Source organism: Leptodactylus fuscus, chromosome 1, assembly GCF_031893055.1.
Source record: "Leptodactylus fuscus isolate aLepFus1 chromosome 1, aLepFus1.hap2, whole genome shotgun sequence".
Classification (NCBI taxonomy): Eukaryota; Metazoa; Chordata; class Amphibia; order Anura; family Leptodactylidae; genus Leptodactylus; species Leptodactylus fuscus.
The window spans coordinates 240,079,661-240,099,580 of record NC_134265.1 but is presented as its reverse complement, the minus strand read 5'-3'; the positions used below and the strand labels follow the sequence as shown (position 1 = coordinate 240,099,580).

At 44.7% G+C, this 19,920-nt stretch overlaps 1 protein-coding gene across 3 annotated transcripts in view; it reads right to left on the bottom strand.

Annotated features, from left to right (window-relative positions):
- The window catches only part of RUFY3 (RUN and FYVE domain containing 3), a 76,981-nt gene extending 74,593 nt beyond the window's left edge, over window positions 1–2,388 (bottom strand). For 2 of the 3 annotated variants that reach the window (XR_012717370.1, XM_075285119.1), the window contains exon 1: window positions 1,684–2,388. Coding sequence is in view for 2 of the 3 variants with exons in the window: in XM_075285119.1 (XP_075141220.1) it covers window positions 1,684–2,080 (397 nt within the window). In the remaining variant the exon portion in view is untranslated. The remainder of the gene's footprint in view (window positions 1–1,683) is intronic. The other variant, XM_075285156.1, reaches the window with a different exon arrangement.
- Window positions 2,389–19,920: the final 17,532 nt, after the last annotated feature.

Below are 19,920 nucleotides of genomic sequence, written 5' to 3'. Positions count from 1 at the left end.
ATAGGACCTGTTCCATATTTTGAGGCCTGGACTGTCAGCCCGCACACGTGATCATGTCATTCACGGTCATGTGTACGGGTCCATATAAATGAAAGAATTAGTGTGCTCGCTATTCATATGGTCATCTGCAAGGGAACTAAGGCTGGTTTCACATGACAGAGTTACAGCTGTGAAAATCTGTCCGTGTGTGAGTCAAATTTATCGGGGAGACAGACACCTAACATTATAGTCATCTATGATGCCAGCAGTCCCTGCCTTCCTTCATTGCGTTCAGGCTGGGAAGTTTGTCTCACATGTAGAGCAAGTTTCGCAGTCTAAACTTAGGCATGGATGGAAACCAGCCTGAGTCTGAGGTCCCATTTTGCAGAAACACAACTATTTTTGTTGCAGATTGCCATGTATTTTATATGAGCCAAAGCCAAGAATGGCTACTAAATGAATGAGAAATATATAGAAAGCACTTATACTACTCCCTTCTACTCAATTCACTCCTGGCTTTGGCTCAAAAAACACAGCAAAATCTGCAACAAAAAAGCTGCGTTTCCACAACATGGGGCCTCAGACTAAGGGTTGGTTTACACTACCGTATGTATTTTGTCCGGGAAGAGTCCGCATGGAGACCCCCCCCCCCCCAGAAGGAATACAATCACAATTGTTGTGCTGTCAAAGCGCACGGACCCCATAGACTATATTGGGGTCTGTGTGCTTGCCGTGCGGGTCCGTGCGCTTTGACAGCACAGCGCTTGCAATTGTATTCCATCGGGGGGGTCTCCATGAGGACTGTAACTGGATGTAATACATACGCTAGTGTGAACTAGGGGTTAGAGAGCATTACCATGACCAATTTTCAGTCTTTAAACTTTGTCCGTGTGTTGGCCAGATTTACCAAACTAAACAGTATGCCGGGAGAGGGACTCCTAGCATTATAGTTATCTATGCTGCTGAGACCCTGTCTCCCAGCGACATACTGTAATCTATACTGCTAGAAGTCCCTCTCATGGGACTCTTCTTGTGAAAAATTGGCTTTTTTTTTTGCAGAGTTTGCTGCATTTTTTAAACCAAAGCCAGAAGCATATTTAGCAGAAAGGAGAAGTATAAAGGATTCCATTATATTTCCCATTCCTTTTAAAGCCACTCTTGGTTTTGACTTAAAAAAAGAAAAAAATTATAGCAAAGTCTGTAACAAGCCCCCCCCCCAAAAAAAAAAAATAAAATAAAAAAAATTAAAAAAAAAAAAAAAAAAAAACAACTCTGCTTTCTGCAATTTTTTTGCCTCAGCCTGAAAATTCTTCAGTAAGGCATGAGATAATAAGCTAATAAGTGTTGTGGTTTGGTCCAATAGAGCCCCACATGAAAATTACACGGGCCACGAAAATAAGTGTCTGTGTGCTGTCAGATAAACAGATAGAATATGGACACAAAAAAATAAAATATGTTGGTGTGCGTGATACTTTACCTAAGGCAAATCCAACATACCCTTAGGTGTCTGAAGTACAACATGGTGGCCATGATAGCAGATGCCCATTAATAGGGCAGTAAATGTAGCATGGAATGATTGGTTGACTGCGAACTTCATTGTTAGAACGCTCTTCTAGTGTGTAATAAGATATCTCCTGTAGACCCCTCAAATTTTTAGGTGGAAGTTATACACCCACTTGGTCTTCCAACCATCCATTTACTCACTTTTTTGGACTTTCTCAGCACCTCCATGGTTTCCACTGCCGGCACCTGCGTAATTCATCATTAGCATCATAAATTGGAGAGAAGATGTTGGAGAAAGACCCCCAGAGCCAGGAGAGGTGGGCTCAGGATACCTCTGCTGAGAAGATGATGGCGAGGTATGAGGGTATGACTGCTGGACCCCAGCTCCTGGAGCATTACCAGGGGAAGACCTTACAGGCTGCTTTTGTTTCTTGGCTCCAGGATAAAGGAATATAGGTGGCGGCAGAGGAGAAGCTGGAGGAGACTCTTCGGGCTCCTGACAGTCCTTCTGATCCAGATGTAGTGGGATTATTTCTATGTCACGCCCATGCAGAGCCTTGCCTTGGGGGCCACCATTACTATGCTGCTGCCCTTCCATGTTTCCTGACAGGCTGCGTGTTGTCACTTCTAGTGTAGAAATCCTTCAGAGGGGGGAGAGTTGTCTTCATCCAGATCTAAGCGCTTATGATGTCTTCCCTCTAGGCTCACACATCCTGTAGTATCGCTTTCCTTATAACTTCACTACAACCCCAAAACGTGAGGCGCAGACATTAGTAACAAAGGCGAAGGCGGCAGCTTGGCAGCACACTCCCGGCTAATGCCCTACTCACACTCGCCACCTTCCAAGCCACTACGAGCCCGGAACTCCCTCGACAGGCAAGTCAGGCAGAAGAGGAAGCAGACACACTGGACTCTTCCTCAATGTGCTGCTCCTCCCCTCAAGCTGTAACCCTTTAGTGCACAGCGCGGGAGACTCATGGAGGCGAATCCACTTTGTAGTAAACTAAACAGTCAGTGGCAGTATTTCCACAGTGTGTGCCTGGAACATGGTGAGCTCTCACTGGAAGGTTATTGTATCACTCAGCTTAGGACACCGATACTCCAGTGCAGGTATCTCTCTCTATTCATTGCCTGAACAGCTTTTCCATAGGACTCCTTCCTAATCTTCATCTTCCTTAAACTCTTCACCCAGAAGCAGGTACAAAAAAGAAGCCGCCATCACTGTCTCCCACCAAAATCACTAAGACGCAGATATGAGGAGTTTTTCCACATCAATAATAACTATATTCCTTTACTGCTAAAAACATTTCAGGATAGAAAACTGTATCACAAAATGCACCTCAATATGGACACACGGGGCTCTGCATTCATTCTATATGGAGTTCCAAAAGCTGCCTATATATGGTGTGTATCCAAGAGTTGGCACCCACTTCCATGAGGTATTTATGGCAGGTGTCAGTCACCCAGCCCACATCCTTGTGTATTGTGCCCCATGGCCCAGGGCTGCTTCTGCAATGAAGTGACCTGAGGAGAAAGCCTCAGACGGTGCTTCATAGCATGAACTGAGGAGCAGCATTATTTTTTAATCAGCCGCTACCTATTGGATTACTGCAATAGATAACAGCCAATAATTTACTCAGCTATCAACGCTCCTGTCCAAGCCGCCTGTAGGCAGTACTGCTTGCTGCATCAGTTCTTCAGCATCTGATACAGCACGCCCTGGAGGTTGCAGTGGAGGCTGGCATGGACAGAAGCATGAATAGGGAAGTAAATTATCATCTAAGATTCATATACTGTGTGAGGCCCAAAACAAAGGAGGAAATATACTGTGTGGGGGCAAAAAAGGGTGTCATATACTGTGTAGGAGCCGTAAACTATGTGGGGGCAAAAAAAAGGGTTCATATACTGTGAGGGGGCAAAAAAGCGGTTCATATACTGTGTGGGGTTAAGAAAAAAATGGGCCATATTAAGTGTTGGGGGCTAGTAAGCCACATTACATGACATCACTTTATTCTTTATTATTATATTGCTGTATACAGTGGATTGTGTAGTTAGGAGTGCTGTGAACCTTCCATCCAAAGACATAACAAATAGCTATAGAGGTCACAGCGTTTGCAGCTTTACTGGACCCCTAAACCAGAGGGCCTCATAGGTCCCCTCACCACACTACTGTCTCAAGGTGTAGAGAAATGAGTTCTTCTTTCTCAGTTTAAACCTAGTGTCCATGGGATGCAGACACGACCTGACTCAGGTGTTTCTGTTTTACATTGTTTTGATTTTTCTTTCAGATTCAGGCGGTTCTTCTGAATGTATGCCACACTAGTTGTACCCCACTGCGGGCGCAGCACTCTCGAAGTTAACCTCGCTGGTCACTTATTTTCCACTACTCACTGCGTCAATAGCCAGATTGCCAGTGACCCCACTCCCATTTGCAATGTCTACCAAGGGGGTGACCTCCCAAGCGCCTGAAGAAACCAAGTGAATATGAGAAGCTTGAAAGATAGGCGCGTATGAAAATTACCTCAACCACTCTTCTCCCCCACATCAGGCCCCCCTAGGCCCCTCAGTGCCTCTCAAATGGGTCTTTTGTTTATAGGGCCATCACTGGGGCCCCCAGAGCTGAGACATAATTTGTAGTTAATAAGCCCCTTTTTCCTGGGGCACAATTGGGTCTTCCTGGTACCTTTTTCAGGCCTCTGTCAGGCCTTCTGGAGAACCTGACCTGGTCTCGCCACTGGCCACATTTCTACGCGAGTCCCCGGGAACTAGGCCCACCACTTTCCTGGGCTTTTCTGGCTTCCAAACTCTGCCTGTCTTCCATTGGGCAAAGGGCTGTCCTTCCACCCCCCAATAGTTCATGGGAATTTTCAGGAGGAGGGCCTCTGCTCTTCCGAGAAAGACTTTTTATTTATTTCTTGTTTTTTTGGCTTGTTTGAACTGCCATATCTGCCGAACCAAGCTTTAGAGCAATCCACCAGCAAGTCTGAACACAAACAAAACTATTACATAGCTCCTTGGGAGAAACTGCACCTGTGAAGATCTCCCAGGGTAGCCATCTCTGCAGCAGTCGGTGAGCGGCCATCTTCCTGCAGCCTGGTAGGCTAACCCTCTGGGTTTTCCTTAATTTCCCTGGACTCCCTCCGCCACATCCTCCCGTAAAGAGCCAACTCAACCTCCAGCCCCTCTGGTTCCACACACACGTTTTATACATGCCTCGTTGTAACAAAAATCACCATGCGGACAGCCTAAGCCCATCTGCTCTCCATGTCTTCTGCCTTATCCATTTCAGGAACCACCTGGACCCTCTCCGGTTCATCCATCCCCAGATTGGGTGGCCTCCCTCACCTGAGCCATGATGTCATTACCAGACTTAACCAGTCGGTGATGGAAACTTGGAACGGCTGAATCCAAGATCGCCGCTCAGTTGGCGGATTCTAGGGATCTCCCTGGGCACCCTCATAGTTCCCGTTCCATCTCCAGGAGCTGTCCCCTCAAAAAGACAAGGAAGTCTTCCTACAGGTCACCATCCTTCACCCCTTCCTCTGGGCACTCCTCAGATATGGCCTCACCTTGCAGCTCCACTCTGACAGGATGAGTCCTATCAGTTTATGGGTAGAGCTCTGCCCTTCCGTGTGACGGTTTTCTCCTCGAGAGCTGTTGGAGCTTCCTGGGCTGTTTGGCATCAGGCTTCTGCTGCTCAGGTCTGTAAGACTCCCACCTGGGCCTCCATCCAAACTTTCACTAACTTTTTCCAGATCCATTCTGTGGCTTCTGCCAGTTTAGGTCATAAGGTTTGGCAAGCGATGTTGCGTTATGTGGTTTACATGGCCATGTAAATCCTACTCTCTGGGACTGCTTTAGGACATTCCATGGTACTGTGTCGCCTAGATAAATAAGCGAGAAAATGGGATTTTTGTACTCACCATAAAATACTTTTCTCGTTGTATTCACTGGGGGACTCAGATCCCACACTTGTTTTTATTGTTGTTCCTGTCCAAGCTGTTTTGATCCTTTTTTAGGTTCAGAACATGTTGGTGGTTGTTGATTCTGTGTTTCTTTTTTTATGTTTTATGGTGTCTCTCTCATACTGCTGTAGTAGAAACTGACTAAGCACAGTGTAGGTGCGAAGGGTATAGCCCAGAGAAGGAGCTGAAAGCCTGTCATTTTCCTAGTGTCAGCCTCCTAGTGGTTGGGTCTATACCCATGGTAGTGTCCTCAGTGAATACGAGAGAAGGATTTTACCGTGAGTACATAAATCCCATTTTTCCTGCTAAGCTCTGATGTAGTGACGGCTGTGCATCTCTTTTAATGTTCTTTCGGCTATTCTGTCTCCCACTCTCTGGTATCACTTGCAGTACAATAGCGCAGGTGACAGGGTAGCTGGCAGGACAATAGAAGAGGTGCACACCCGGGAGAAGAATAGAAGAGGTTAACTGCTGGGAAGAAAATAGAAGAGGTGCAAAAGCAGGAGAACAATGTGTGGGGAAGATAGCTCAGTAGAACAGTGATGCAGATCCAAATAGTCAAAGACAGTGTTAGGAACCTGATGCAACATATAACTCAGTAAGTCCTCGGCAACTAGAATTCCTAAGCGCTGAGGCAAAAACAGTCCTGGGTGTGCCTCGCTCTCCCAACCGGAGCGGAACCAGGACTCTGAGTTCTTCACCAGAGCTCCTGATGGTGGAGTTGGACTTGGTAAAAGTCTGAGGCCCGGATCTGCAACCGTCCAGAGAGCAACGCACACCCAGCGATCCCCAAGAAGGAGGACCCAGATGGACCCAGACACTAACCTTAGAGTGAAGTCCAAGAGAGTGGAAAGGAATGGAGTAGCAGATGAGCAGGAGGGTAATCCAGGAAATACACGCAGATATCCGAGGAACAATTCTATGGTTAAGCAAGCCGGGTCGATAACTGAAGGTCACATGGTAGCAGAGGCAGAAGCGTAGTCAGGGAACTCGGGTCAAACACAGGAGGTCAATAGAGTATCCAAATCAGGATCCAAAAGGGAGGTCATACACAGGAGGTCAGGAAGGTGCCAAATCTGGATCACGGAGGAGAGGTCTGTAAGGCAAGCCGGGTCAAAATATCCGGGGAATCCAAGAGCAGAGACAAGTGACAGGGAGCAGGAAGGAAGCAGAAGAGGCTTTGACGCTAGGGAGCTGATACCACAGAGTGAACGAATAACCAGCGGCAGGCCAGAGCAATTATGAGGCCTAAATAGCCTCTGGCCCACCACTGACCCCTGAACCTGGAAGTGCCGGTTCTAGAGGGAAACCTGAAGCTCCGCAGAGGCTCTGGCCTACCCCCAGCCGGGACCAGCAGCGCCATTCCGGCGCCGAACACAACACAGTGGAGGCCCCGACGCCCCCCCCACACACACACACACAGACAGGGACACAAAATATGAAGCAAACTGGTTTATTTCGGAAAAAAAAAAAACAATAAACTTTCACTTTAGGCACAAAGTAAGCAAAACAAAATACTGCCTTAACTTCAGACAAAAACAAATAATATCCTGCTTGTCTGAGCGACTAACTAAACTGAAAAGTTAACCTAACTATACAAGTGGCTTACTAGCAGCACACAACCCAAACAAGCACAACTTTGTCTCACCGGACTCAGGGTTACAAGGCAGATCCAGCCACCTCCTTTCACTGCAGCCTTTTTCTGGCCTAGTAATGGGACAAGGACTCACACCTGGTGCTGAGGCATACTCAAGACCCGCACTGGACCACACATAAGTTAACAATCTGGGGGAGATATAGCGAGATTCCAGCAACTTCTCACGAATGAAAGAACGTTAGGGGAAATGAAAGGTTACTAACTTTTCAGACAACTCATTTCATAGAATATGTGATTCTGGACCAAAATATAATGTACTTTAAAACTAGTTGTACATTTCAATTTGTAACTTGCTAAATGAATTTTATGGTTCAATCAAATTTTACTGAAAAGTATTCAAATATTACATAATCAACATTGAGTAACAAAAAACAGAGTCAGCCATATGACTTACACTAACTTCAAACCAACATGGTGAAACCAAACTGAAACAAACATCTATATAAGACTAGGAAAGCAAAATGTCAGCGATCCGGAGTCTATGGTAATATCAAAATGAAGTCAACATTTTACATTCTGGGTAATAAAATTAAATTCTGGGTAATAAGGGCTAGTTCACACGGGGTTCCACATGTACACATTCTCACGACGGGATGCCGGTGCAGTGCACTGGCATTCCGTCGCGACTTTCCGTTCCAGATTAAGCCGAAATGAATGGGCCTAGTCCGGAGGGTGGTGTTTATTCCTGCTCGCGGAAAAAGGAAATGTCCGGGTCCCATTGATTTCAGGGAGGCGGTTTTTTGAGCAGGATTTTGACGCCAAAATCCTGACCATTTTGTCCCATGTGAACTAGCCCTAAGGGTCTCTATAAGTGAAAGAAAGGGATATAGAAGAGAAAGAGTAGACAGATTGAAGTTAGAATAAAGGTGGAAATGGAAAAAGGAGGAAGGGGTAGATCAGGAAGGGCCTAGAAGCCAGGGTGACCCTGTCGAAAGTTGTCTGATAAGTTAATCATCATTTAAAGAGGACCTTTCATTTCCTCTAATATTGATGATGTTACAAACAGCTGGAAAGATAGAAGTGTGCTGAAATCAGTATGTGGTCCATTTGCAGAGCTATCAGTGCTGTTAGGTTTGGCACCGATATCGCTGCAATGTCAGAGGGGCCGGCATTACAGCTCAGCGTCATCATGGGGCGTTGAGGAAAGCTCCCTTGACTGTACATTTACATATACTTGTACTATCAGTTTAGGCATTCCTCAGTGCCCAGAGATGACGCTGAGCTGTAAGGCCGGCCTCTCTGACAGTGCATTGATATCAGTGCCAAATCTAACAGCACTGATAGCTATAATGTCATCGGTATGTCTACAACAGGGGTATATACCAGAAAATTCAGCGCACTGTCAGCATTCTAGCAGTATGTAACTCTACCAATGTTGGAGGACATGAAATGTCCTCTTTAACATTTACACAGGAATAAAAAGAAAAGATATAAATCAATATATGTTCATTTAGCACTACAATTTACACAAGAGGTTAAATAAGAAAATGCATCGTACAACTTGTTGTGCATTTTCTCCAAAACATAGAAATACCCCACGTGATGTAAACTCTTTGTGAACACATGAAATGGCAAAAGGAAGGAACAATCATTGAGCTTTTGGAGGGCAGATTTTGCTAGAATCGATTATCTGGTACCATGGCTCTTTTACAGGGCCCCTAAATTACCCGTACAATGGAAACTACGCAAAAATGACCCCAGTTTTCAAGTGGTAAAGTCAGCATTTTTACCCTAGAACAGAGGTAGGCAACCTTTTTTGTATGGAATACCGATTTTCCTTGGAGTGCTGTGCAATAATTGTAAGGCTGATGACCCTTACTCAAATACTCAAATCACATAGCACAATCCACAACATAGGGGTGCTGTTACACTGTGCTCCTAGACACCTATGTACTGCTATTTGCCTGGATACATCATTACTTTTTCTTTAGAAACAATGTAAGTACATGTGCAACCCATAATTAGTTGTAAATGCATGTGACTGGAAGCAGAGCGAGTAGGGTGGTGATACATTATGTACCTGGATCTTCCATCCTTTCCCCATCCTGGTTCTTCCATCCTTTCCTTTCACTTTTCTCTAAGTGAAACACTGGCTAATTTCAGCCGCATTTAACCCTTTTCTTGCCAAGCACGTAGTTATACGTGCTCCCAAGGTGGCACTTCAGTAGCCGAGGACATAGCTACTACGTCCTTGCTACTAAAGCCCATAACTGTCAAAAATTGGGTTATCTCGATAGTTTTGATGTCATTTTAAAGCCAAGGATCTTGACTTTAAAATGGCAAAGCGATCTGATGACCTAGAGGTCACCGATCGCTCCCAAAACTGTTAATAAATGCAGATTCTGCTCCTTGTTTTTTCTATAGAAATGCAGGGGGAGGCGCTATAAAAAGTAGTATAGTGAGCTGCCATTTTCAGCTTATATGAAAGCGAAGAGTCTGCCCTTTAAAATAAACTAGCGATCAGCTGACCAGGGGGTTGCTGATAGCAGCTGTCAACTAAAAAAGTTGGCGGTACCGCTCTGCGACGCGACAGTAGAAGGGGAGGGGTGAGCACTCACATAAAGCTTTACAGTGAGATTAAAATTGCAAGCAGCATCGCAATTTTCATCTCATTGGAAAGCTAGGAACATGGGCTATAAAATAAGCCAGCGATCAGCTGACCAAGAGGTTGCTGATCACAGCTGTCAACTAAAGAAGACACCGGTAGCGCACTGTGTTGGCACTATTGAAGGGGACGAGAGAGAGCTCATATAAAGCTTTACAGAGAGATGAAAATTGCGAGTAGATTCACAATTTTCATCTCATCTGAAAGCTTGAAACATAGGCTATAATATGAGATGAAAATTGTGAATCTGCTGACAATTTTCATCTCACTGTAAAGCTTTATGTGAGCTCTCTCTCATCCCCATCAATAGTGCCGACACTGCGGTATTGGTGTCTTCTTTAGTTGACAGCTGCGATCAGCAACCTATTGGTCAGCTGATCACTGGCTTATTTTATAGCCATGTTCATAGCTTCCAAATGAGATAAAAATTGTGACACTATTCACAATTTTCATCCCACAGTTGCACTTTATATGATCGCTGCACGATCTTCAGCACCATAGATAAGAGGGACAGAGGGAGCGTACTGCCGTCTTTTTTATCTGATAGCAGTGATTAGTGACCTTTTGTTCAGCTTATCACTGGCTTATTTTATAGCCCATGTTCCTAGCTTTCAGTTAAACTGACCAAAAGATCACTGATCACAGCTATCACATAAAAAAGACTGTGGTACTGCTGTCTCTGTCCCTCTCTTATCTGTGGTGCTGAATAGGCAGCGATCGAATAAAGTGCTACTGTGCTGAGATGTATTGTGACACTCACAATTTTCATCTCATTTGGAAGCTAAACATTAGAGATGAGAGAGTAGTGTTTGATCGAGTAGGTGTTTGATCGAATACTACGGTATTCGAAATACTCGTACTCGATCGAACACTACTAGCTGTTCGAAGTTTAAGGTTCGATGCAGAACCAGCGTTGATTGGCAGAATGCTATACATTCTGCCAATCAACGCTGGTTCTTCTCTTACCTTTAGAAGTCTTCTCCGTGCAGCGTCCCCGTGGCGTGCGCATGGCATGCGCAGTCGACTCTGCCTAGGCCCCGATGCCTAGGCAGAGTGAATTCCAGCCGGAAGACGCCGCGGGGGTGCTGCGCTGGGAGAAGACTTCAAGGGGAATCCAGCCTGACCGTCACTCGTGGACTTGGTAAGTATAATTGTATCAAATTTTGCGTACCCCTGAAATGAGCATTTCCCCCCATAGACTATAATGGGGTTCGAAATCCGTTCGAACAGCCGAACAGTGTGCGGCTGTTCGAATCGGATTTCGAACCTCGGACATTTTAGTGTTCGCTCATCTCTAGTAAACATCTGAGCTTCAGTGTAAGGTAACATCTGGTGGCCAGTAGGTCACCAGATTGTTCCTATCTGCATAGAAACTGTCCTTACCTGTCTAAAGTGAGGAGCCCAGGAAACAGTGTCACTAAGCACTTCCACCACATTCACTTACACTAACAGAATAACATTTATACACGTACATATCCATTCACTTACACTAACAGAATAAAGCTTTACACTTACATATCCCTTTTTAAAATTCTTAGCACCTTACCCCTGTCCCTGATATACTGACCCCACTCCCCTTCTATTATCCAACCCCCCTATTTCCTATAACGTCTTTAAGTTAAGGGATTCTTCTTTAAATTTAAGCAATTATATACTGTTAAAAGTTAGTATTGCTTAGTGCACAAAGAACTCAGCTTTGACAGTTTTCTATATATATAGTTCAAACTATCTCAGAGATTTAGTCTCAAACCTGAACTTACGTGTAATTTTTGCAAAAAAATCAATGTTTGATAAAAAGTTGCATGTAGGTGGCTGAGAGTATAATAAGCTAGATGGTATTTTTATGATCGCCAGGGTGTCTGCTGTTTGGAAATATATAGTTTTTGGCAGTTTAGTCATTGTTTTTGGTGTGTGTGGCATGTTTTATCTATGTCACTACTACAATCAAATTTAAAGACAAAAAGCAGATTTTGGGTGTTTGTGATTTTTGCAGTTTTGAGAACATAAATAGTGTCCGGGTGTATACACATGTGGTATGTATAAACTCCTCACACCCTGGCCTTTTAATTTTAGGAAGTATTAGATGAATATAATTCAAACTGTCTCAGAGATTTTGTCTCAAAGCTGAACTTTTGTGTAATTTTTGCAAAAAATCAATGTTTGATAAAAAGTTGCATGAAGGTGGCTGTGAGTATAATAAGCTAGATGGTATTTTCATGATCGTCAGGGTGTCTGCTGTTTGGAAATATATAGGTTTATGGGGTTTAGTCATTGATTCTAATGTATATGCCATGTTTTATTCATGCTACTATTTTTTTCACATTTAAGGCCAAAATCAAGATTATGAGGTGCAGTTTTTTAGGATCTTAAAGGGAGTTTAGTCATATATATGTAGTATTGTTGAATTAAATACACATTAGACTTTAGTATGCTAAATAAATTATGTCAGTATATCCCTGCATGTGGTAGAGTTTAGGTCAGAAATTTGGAATTTTGGATTATTTTTAGAAAAAAAAACTTTAACTCAAATGTATACAAGTATAATGTAGCATTCCAAGATACAACTGTACAAGCTATATTCCCCAGGCTCTCTGCTTACAAAAAATAAATTGGTATGGGGGGGTCTTAGACATATTTAATTTAGAAATATGCATTTTATTCAGACATGTCAAAACTGTGCAAATTGTTTCTTGCTACTGGAGGTGCAAAAGTTCCAGAGACCCTTGACAGTTAAAGGGTTACTCCCTGATTGTATAGTAACACCAAAACTACAGCCAGTAATTAATTGGTGTCACACATATCCCAAAGTGACAGCACTGGTGCACAGGGACTGGATTTGGCTATAGCTGCATCTGCCTACATAGTATGTCACCACTAGCCCTCCGTCACATACAATAGGCCTGACAGGCACATCTCTTTTACTTTCATTTCTATTTCCTCACCAGGGGGCGAGGAAACCCCCCCTCCAGGTAGTCTCCTGTCTCTAGCAGCTCTGTGAAACCTCATACCACAGTAGGATTGACCTATGAAGGTCACTGATCTCTTTTAGAGCACTGAAATTGCAAACATTAGATATTATAGGTATTTTTCTAGCCTGCGCCTGACAGGCACATTGTATGTGAACTCGTTAGAACCGATATTGTATGTGACGGAGGGCTAGAGATGAGCGAACACTGTTCGGATCAGCCAATCCGAACAGCACACTCCCATAGAAATGAATGGAAGCACCTGTGACGCCGGCCGCCAGCAAAGTCAGCGTCACAGGTGCTTCCATTCATTTCTATGGGAGCGTGCTGTTCGGATCGGCTGATCCGAACAGTGTTCGCTCATCTCTAGTCACCACCCTAAAAGAAGCACCCTTAGGCATGGACATAACTAGCAAATGCAGAGCACTGAAATGATGTATCTCTGGAAAAGTGTAATGGAATTGCTAAGACAGCAATTCCCAGAACGGTTAAACCCTGGGAGGGGCACAAGAGACAGTGAGCCCTAAGCTGAAGCCCCCCTCTTTCCCTTCCTATTGCCAGGCCCTATCCTAGGTAATAGGCGACAACCACGAGGACAAACCCTCCCTGAATACGTGAAACACAAAACGCAGACAAGACGAACAACAACAAAGGGAGGTCAGCTAGCCAGGGTTCGGTAACAGGAGAGCGATGCAGTGCCAAATCGGAGTCAAGAGAATAGTCAATGAGAAAAGCCAAAGGTCAAGTATAATAGTATAAGCAACAGGTACAGTAAGAGCAGGTATGCGCACGGCAATAACAAGCACTGGTGTGAATGGGAACCAAGGCTAAATAGGGAGGAAGAACCCGCCCATGGAGTTCACAGAAAGGCAGCTGTCAATCAAAGGGCAAGGCTAGATTAACCACTAAAAGGACAGAGGCAACCTAGGCAGAAGACGGGTGTGGTGCAAATCCAATTAAGGACTAGAGCCGTGTTCACACAGTGCAACTAAAAACTTTACGCAGATTATCAAACTGCACGCGCCTCCTGCGCCGCAGCACACGAGCAGAGGGTGGCGCAGGGGCCCGAACAGGCAGAGATGTTACAGTACCCCCCCTTTTATGAGGGGCCACCGGACCCTCACCAGACAAACCAGTTCTAGAGGGATTCTGAGTTTTCCCTGCCTTGTATTTTGGTTCTGCTTGAACCACAGACACTTGAGAACCAGGCAAACATTTTTTATTCATCCGGCGTTTCTGATACCACCAGGTTTTAATACCGGAGGGGCGCTCCCAACTTTTGGTAGCTGAGACCTTCTCCTCACTGACACAATCTACAGAATGTAAAGTAATACAGTGAGATGAGCACTGATCTCCCCACTTCACCAACTCCTTTTTACCCCAATCCAAAATAGGGTTATGGAGCTTCAGCCAGGGGAACCCCAAAATAACATCAGCAGAGAGATTCTCCATAACAAAAAGGCTTATGACCTCTGAATGTGTAGAACCCACTTGCAAAGAGATCAAGGGGGTTTTAAAACTGACTTTACCCCTGGCCAGTGGAGTAGAATCCGCTCCCGTAACAGACATAGGCGAGTCCAGTGGCAAAAGCTCAATGCCCAAAGATTCAACAACTGAATATTTAACAAAATTTGCTGCAGACCCAGAGTCAACTAGGGCCTTGCCAGAAACAGATCTGTCTCCAGAGGACAGAGACACAGATAACATCATCTTATAGTTATTCCCACCAAATACCTGGTTGCCTGAGTGATTCTTCTGAGCGATGCAGTGCCAAATCGGAGTCAAGAGAATAGTCAATGAGAAAAGCCAAAGGTCAAGTATAATAGTATAAGCAACAGGTACAGTAAGAGCAGGTATGCGCACGGCAATAACAAGCACTGGTGTGAATGGGAACCAAGGCTAAATAGGGAGGAAGAACCCGCCCATGGAGTTCACAGGAAGGCAGGCTGTCAATCAAAGGGCAAGGCCAGATTAACCACTAAATGGACAGAGGCAACCTAGGCAGAAGACGGGTGTGGTGCAAATCCAATTAAGGACTAGAGCCGTGTTCACACAGTGCAACTAAAAACTTTACGCAGATTATCAAACTGCACGCGCCTCCTGCGCCGCAGCACACGAGCAGAGGGTGGCGCAGGGGCCCGAACAGGCAGAGATGTTACAAAAAGTTTCAATTTTCACTTTTCATTATCAGCTGTGCATTCATTTCTGGAAATCAAATAAATGCAACACTCAAGGGTTAAAAATGCTTGCTATTCCACTTAAAGGGTGTTTTTTCCAAAATGGTGTCACCTGTCTGCAGATTCCACTTTACTGGCAAATCAAGGGCTCTGCAAAAGTGGCATGACAAAAACCAAATTGTGCTCCAAAAATCAAAGTAGCACTCTCCCTTATGTGCCCAGCTGTGCAGCAATTTATACCTACATATAACATTGCTGAGTATGCTATCCAAGGTCACACAGTGCCATACGTGTGGGCATCAACTGCTATTTGGGCACACATGTGAATGAGCCCTATGTGCTTTTTGACTGCTAATTTAGATTGTTGGTTTTTGGACGTCATGTAACTGTATATGAATTGCTAGTTGTGCAATTCCCTAGTGCTGCTGCTGGAAAGGTGGAAGATGGGAAAGACAGTCAATGAGGCCTAAACTCGACACAGCCTCTGTCCCTACCTAAATTGCCAAAATTGTTCTATTGACAGGAGCAACTGGGCGGTGATCCCTTCTCTGAATAAGTGTACACAGAACAAGACAAACAACAAAAAAGCAGAGTCAGCAAGTAAAAGGGTCGGTAACTGTCAAGGAACGCAGTACAGAATCGAAATCCAAGAGAATAATCAAAGGGGTAGCAGAGGTCAGAATACAATAATAGCAAAAACAGGAGCTTAGCAGGGACTAAGTCTCAGGACAGAGGCACAATAGCTAGCAAACGTGTTTGGGCTGATGACCTGCATTAAGGAAGTTGAGCACCTGCCCCAGGCTTGATTGGTAGACAAGATGTCAATCACACAGGCAAGCCTAAGATTAACTATTGATGAACAGAGGGAAACAAGGTGCAGGAGATGGATGTGGTGTAAATTCAATTACAGAGGAGCAGTAATAGAGCTGTGTTCAGACAGATCAACAAAAAACTCTATGCAAGAAATCAAACTGAACACGCCTCTTGCGCTGCAGAGTGCAAGCAGAGGGTGGTGCATAGACTCAAGCAGGCAAAGGCGTTACAGTAATATTTTTAGAGATCCTAAAGTTGCGTTACAAAATGTGGTCACTTCTTGAGGAGTTCCAATTGGCACCTCCAGGACTTTGCAAAAACAATATGATATCTAGAAAGTCCATCTAAAGCTATACCCCTAAAGCTAAAAAGCGCAGTACTTCTTCCCTTCTGAGCCCACTATGTGCCCAGGCAGCAGTTTACAACCACATATAAAACTTCTTTGTAACCAGTTTAACCCACTGAATAGTTTTGGAGTTTTTGTTTCTGGTGACACAAAGTGGGCACAACATGTTGGGCACTGAAATGGCACATTTGTTTAAAAATTTCAATTTTCATTTTATACATTCATTTTTTCGAAAGCACTATTGGGCTCAAAATGCTAATGCCCCTTGAGAAATTCCTTGAGTTGTGTAGTTTCTAAAATGGGGTTGCTATTAAGGGGTTTCCAACCAGTAATAGGAGAGCAGAGCAACACAAAATCGGACGCAGGGAGCAGAGGACTAAAGTCAAGCCGGGATCATAAACAGGAGCAGGCACAGTACACAAATCAGGAGGCAAGAGGCAGAGTCAGAGGTCAAGGCAAGGGGCCAGAAACGGAGGAAATCAGATACAGGAGAGAAACGCTATCAGGAACTCAGGAGGAACGCTGAATAGACAGCAGCGGTCCGGAGCAAGGGCCTATTTTTAAATAGGCTCCGGCCCACCCCTAGGCCTGAAAACCCAGAAGTCCCTGGTCTGGCTCAGGAGAAAACCAGTAACCCCCCGCACATCGCTGCGGAGGTTCCGGCCTGCCTCCAGAGACCCGGAAGCAGGGAACTCGGAAGTGCAGAGAGTAGAGGGCCGGCAACCTCCGCATAGCGTTGCGGAGGCTCCAGCCTTACTCCTTACATTTAGATTTTGGAGGGAAGATTTTGCTGGAATAGTTTTCAGGGCGCCATGTCCCATGGGCAGGGCCCCTAAAGTACCAGGTAGTTACACAATTTCTCCTGAACATGGGAATACCGCATACGTGGTCGTAATCTACTGTATGGGTACATGAGGGGGCTCAGAATGGAAAGAACACTATTTGGCTTTTGGAGGGCAGATTTTGCTGGAGCAGTTTTCAGGTGCCATATCATATTTGCAGAGACCCTAGAGTACCAATATAATGGAAACCCCACAAAGTGACCCCATTTTAGAAACTACACCTCTCAAGGAATTTCACAAGCAGTATGGTGAGCACTTTGACCCCACAGCTGTTTCACAGATTTTATTAACATTGGGATGTAAAAATTAAAAATTACTTATTTTCCAATAAACTGTCCATTTAGCTACAAATGTTTTATTTTTTTTACAACGGGAAAAAGAAGAAAAAGCATACAACAGTTTTTTACACAATTTCTCCTGAACACAGGAATACCTCATAAGTGGTATAAATGTTGTATGGGTACATGGCAGGAGTTGGAATAGAAAGAGCGCTATTTGGTTTTAGGATAGCAGATGCAGTTCTGAGTCAATAGTGAAAAACCGTACTGGATATTCTGATCAAAATGGTAAACACAACGCTAAGCATCCAGCACCTCCCGTGCCGCCCCAACTCCAACCCCACAGTGGTGTTCACCAGAACCCCAGATGGTGGGGATGGACTTGGCGGCACCGTCAGGCAGGACGGCATGGGTTGGGATACACACAGCACACATACACAACATTCGATTAATGTTTACCACTAACATGAAGCATAATGTGTCATGAAAAACTGTCTCAAAAGCACATGGTTAAAGAGGTGTTCCAGTATAAACTTAAAGGGGCTCTATCATTGGGAAAAGTCATTTTTAACTAAGCACATACCTGCATAACCTTTAGAAAGGCTATCCCTCACATACCTTTTGTATGTTAATCGCCTCAGTAGTTTTTGAATGAACCTGTTTTTTATTCATATGCTAATTAGCCTCCAGCGTGCACCCTCTGCTATTCTAGGCTATGAGAGCATCTCCCTGCTCTCACATACAGCACACAGCAGAGAGAACAGTGCTCCCTGAGAACTTCTGGTGCTCGCTGGAGGCAAATTAGCATGTGAATAAAAACGGGCTCATTCAAAAACTACTGAGCCGATTAACATACAAAAGATATGTGTGGAATAGTGTTTCTAAGAGCTATGTAAGGATGTGATTAGTTAAAAATTACTTTTCCCAATGATAGAGCCTCTTTAAAGTCAGTCTGTTAGGGGCTGGTCAGGCCTGGCAAGCGTTAAAATCTGGATGTCTGAAATCTGTGATTAGGAGGGGTTTTCCCTGAGGGTCTGCTCCACTTCTGTTGTTCTATTTAAGCTGGGTTCTGGCACCAGTGTAAGGGCTAGTTCACACGTGAGTATAAGGGGAGGTTTTTGACAGCGGATTTCGCGTCCAAAACCTCCCCTTAATGGTGGTCTATGGAGACCGCCGGGCTTCTGTTCTCCGCTAGCGGCGAGCTGCTGCTAGCGGAGAAAAGAAAGGACATGTCCTTTCTTCAGGCGGAAGCCGCGCAGGCTCAGCCGCGCGGCTTCCGCCCCCGGCAGCTCCCTCCTATGTCGGCTCATTCATTTGAGCCGACAGCAGAGGGTTAAGCCGCGACAGCGATGGTCGCGGCGGGCGGGTTTTGACAAGAGAGAGACGCGGCTCGCCGCGTCTCTCTCTGTGTCAAAACCCGCGCGGGCAGTTCACGTATGAACTAGCCCTAATGCTGGTTATTCACTTGTGATCAGCTACTCCTGTGGCCTGTAGTTCTACTGTACTGTCTGTTTTCTCTCTGGCCTACTGTGATTGTGTTTGTGCAGTGGTATTTGTTGATGTGTGAGTTCTTTGTCTCTGAGTATCTTTTAAGGTTAGCTCCCAGGGTCTCTATTTAGGTTCCTGTGAGGCCTCCTATCATCAGAGGAAAACTCTGACATTAGGTAGGCTTAATCAGGGTGCGTGATAGGGAAACTTTCCCGTCTATTATCCACCTGCCTATTTTAGTTTAAGTTTTCTCTAATTTTGCCTGTTAATGTTTATTTAGCATTTCTAAATAAACCGCTTTTGTTTCTCATGAATCTTTTTTATGACTTTGCTTGGAGACAAACAACACAAACCCTAAACTAAATCCCCTCCCCTACCTAACTCCTAATTGACTTCATTAACGCTTTCACTGCCAAGGGTCTCTAAAAATTTTGCACCTCCAGTAGCCAGAGCAATTTTCACAGTTTTGAGATGGACAAATCAAACCTAAATTGCAACATTAAAAAATCATCCAACCCCCCCATACCTATATATTTTCTTAAAGTAGACACCTACAGCATTGTCAGAATGCCAGTTGGTACTGTATACGAAAAAGTACCTTCATGCAGTTTTGATTTAAAGTGAATGTTTTAGAAAAAAAATGCAAATGTATATTAGTTACTAAAAATAGAAACCAAACAAAAAATTATATGCACCAAACCTACTAAAAATAAGAGTTCAACATGTGCAGAGTTGAATAGTAGAGAGGACGTTTTAGCTACGTCTCCGCTACAGAAGTGCCACCCTAGGAGGACGTAGAGACGATATCCTCGTCAAGAAAAAGGGTAAAAAATTTTTTTATATATTCTTGGGGCGGTCACGTGACCACCTCAGGCATGTTTTTTGATGATCCAGTGACGTTCTGTTTCCCCATTTCCAGAAACAAAACATCACCAGTACTCCACCCCTTCCCCATGTCCCTCTCCTATTTACCCATATTCATTCTTCTGGCACAAAGTGGCACTTCCTCCACTTCTACTAGTGCAGGGTACAACCCCAAAGAAGAGACCGGAGAGTGAGAGTAAAGATGTCACGGGCTGTGCCACCTGCTAGGCCGCGGATGCTCCTCTCACATTCCAATCCCTCTCCAGGGCTGCACGCAGCCTAGGGGGATTCTGCAGCACTACCAGATGGAGTTGATAGTAGACTTGTTTCCCCCAGGGCACTTCTATTTGGGAGAGGGGACCTCTCCTAGCTGAGCCGGTGTGATGGTGTTCAGAAGAGCCCTTGATGTTAGATGCAGGCACGACTCAGGAGTCCAG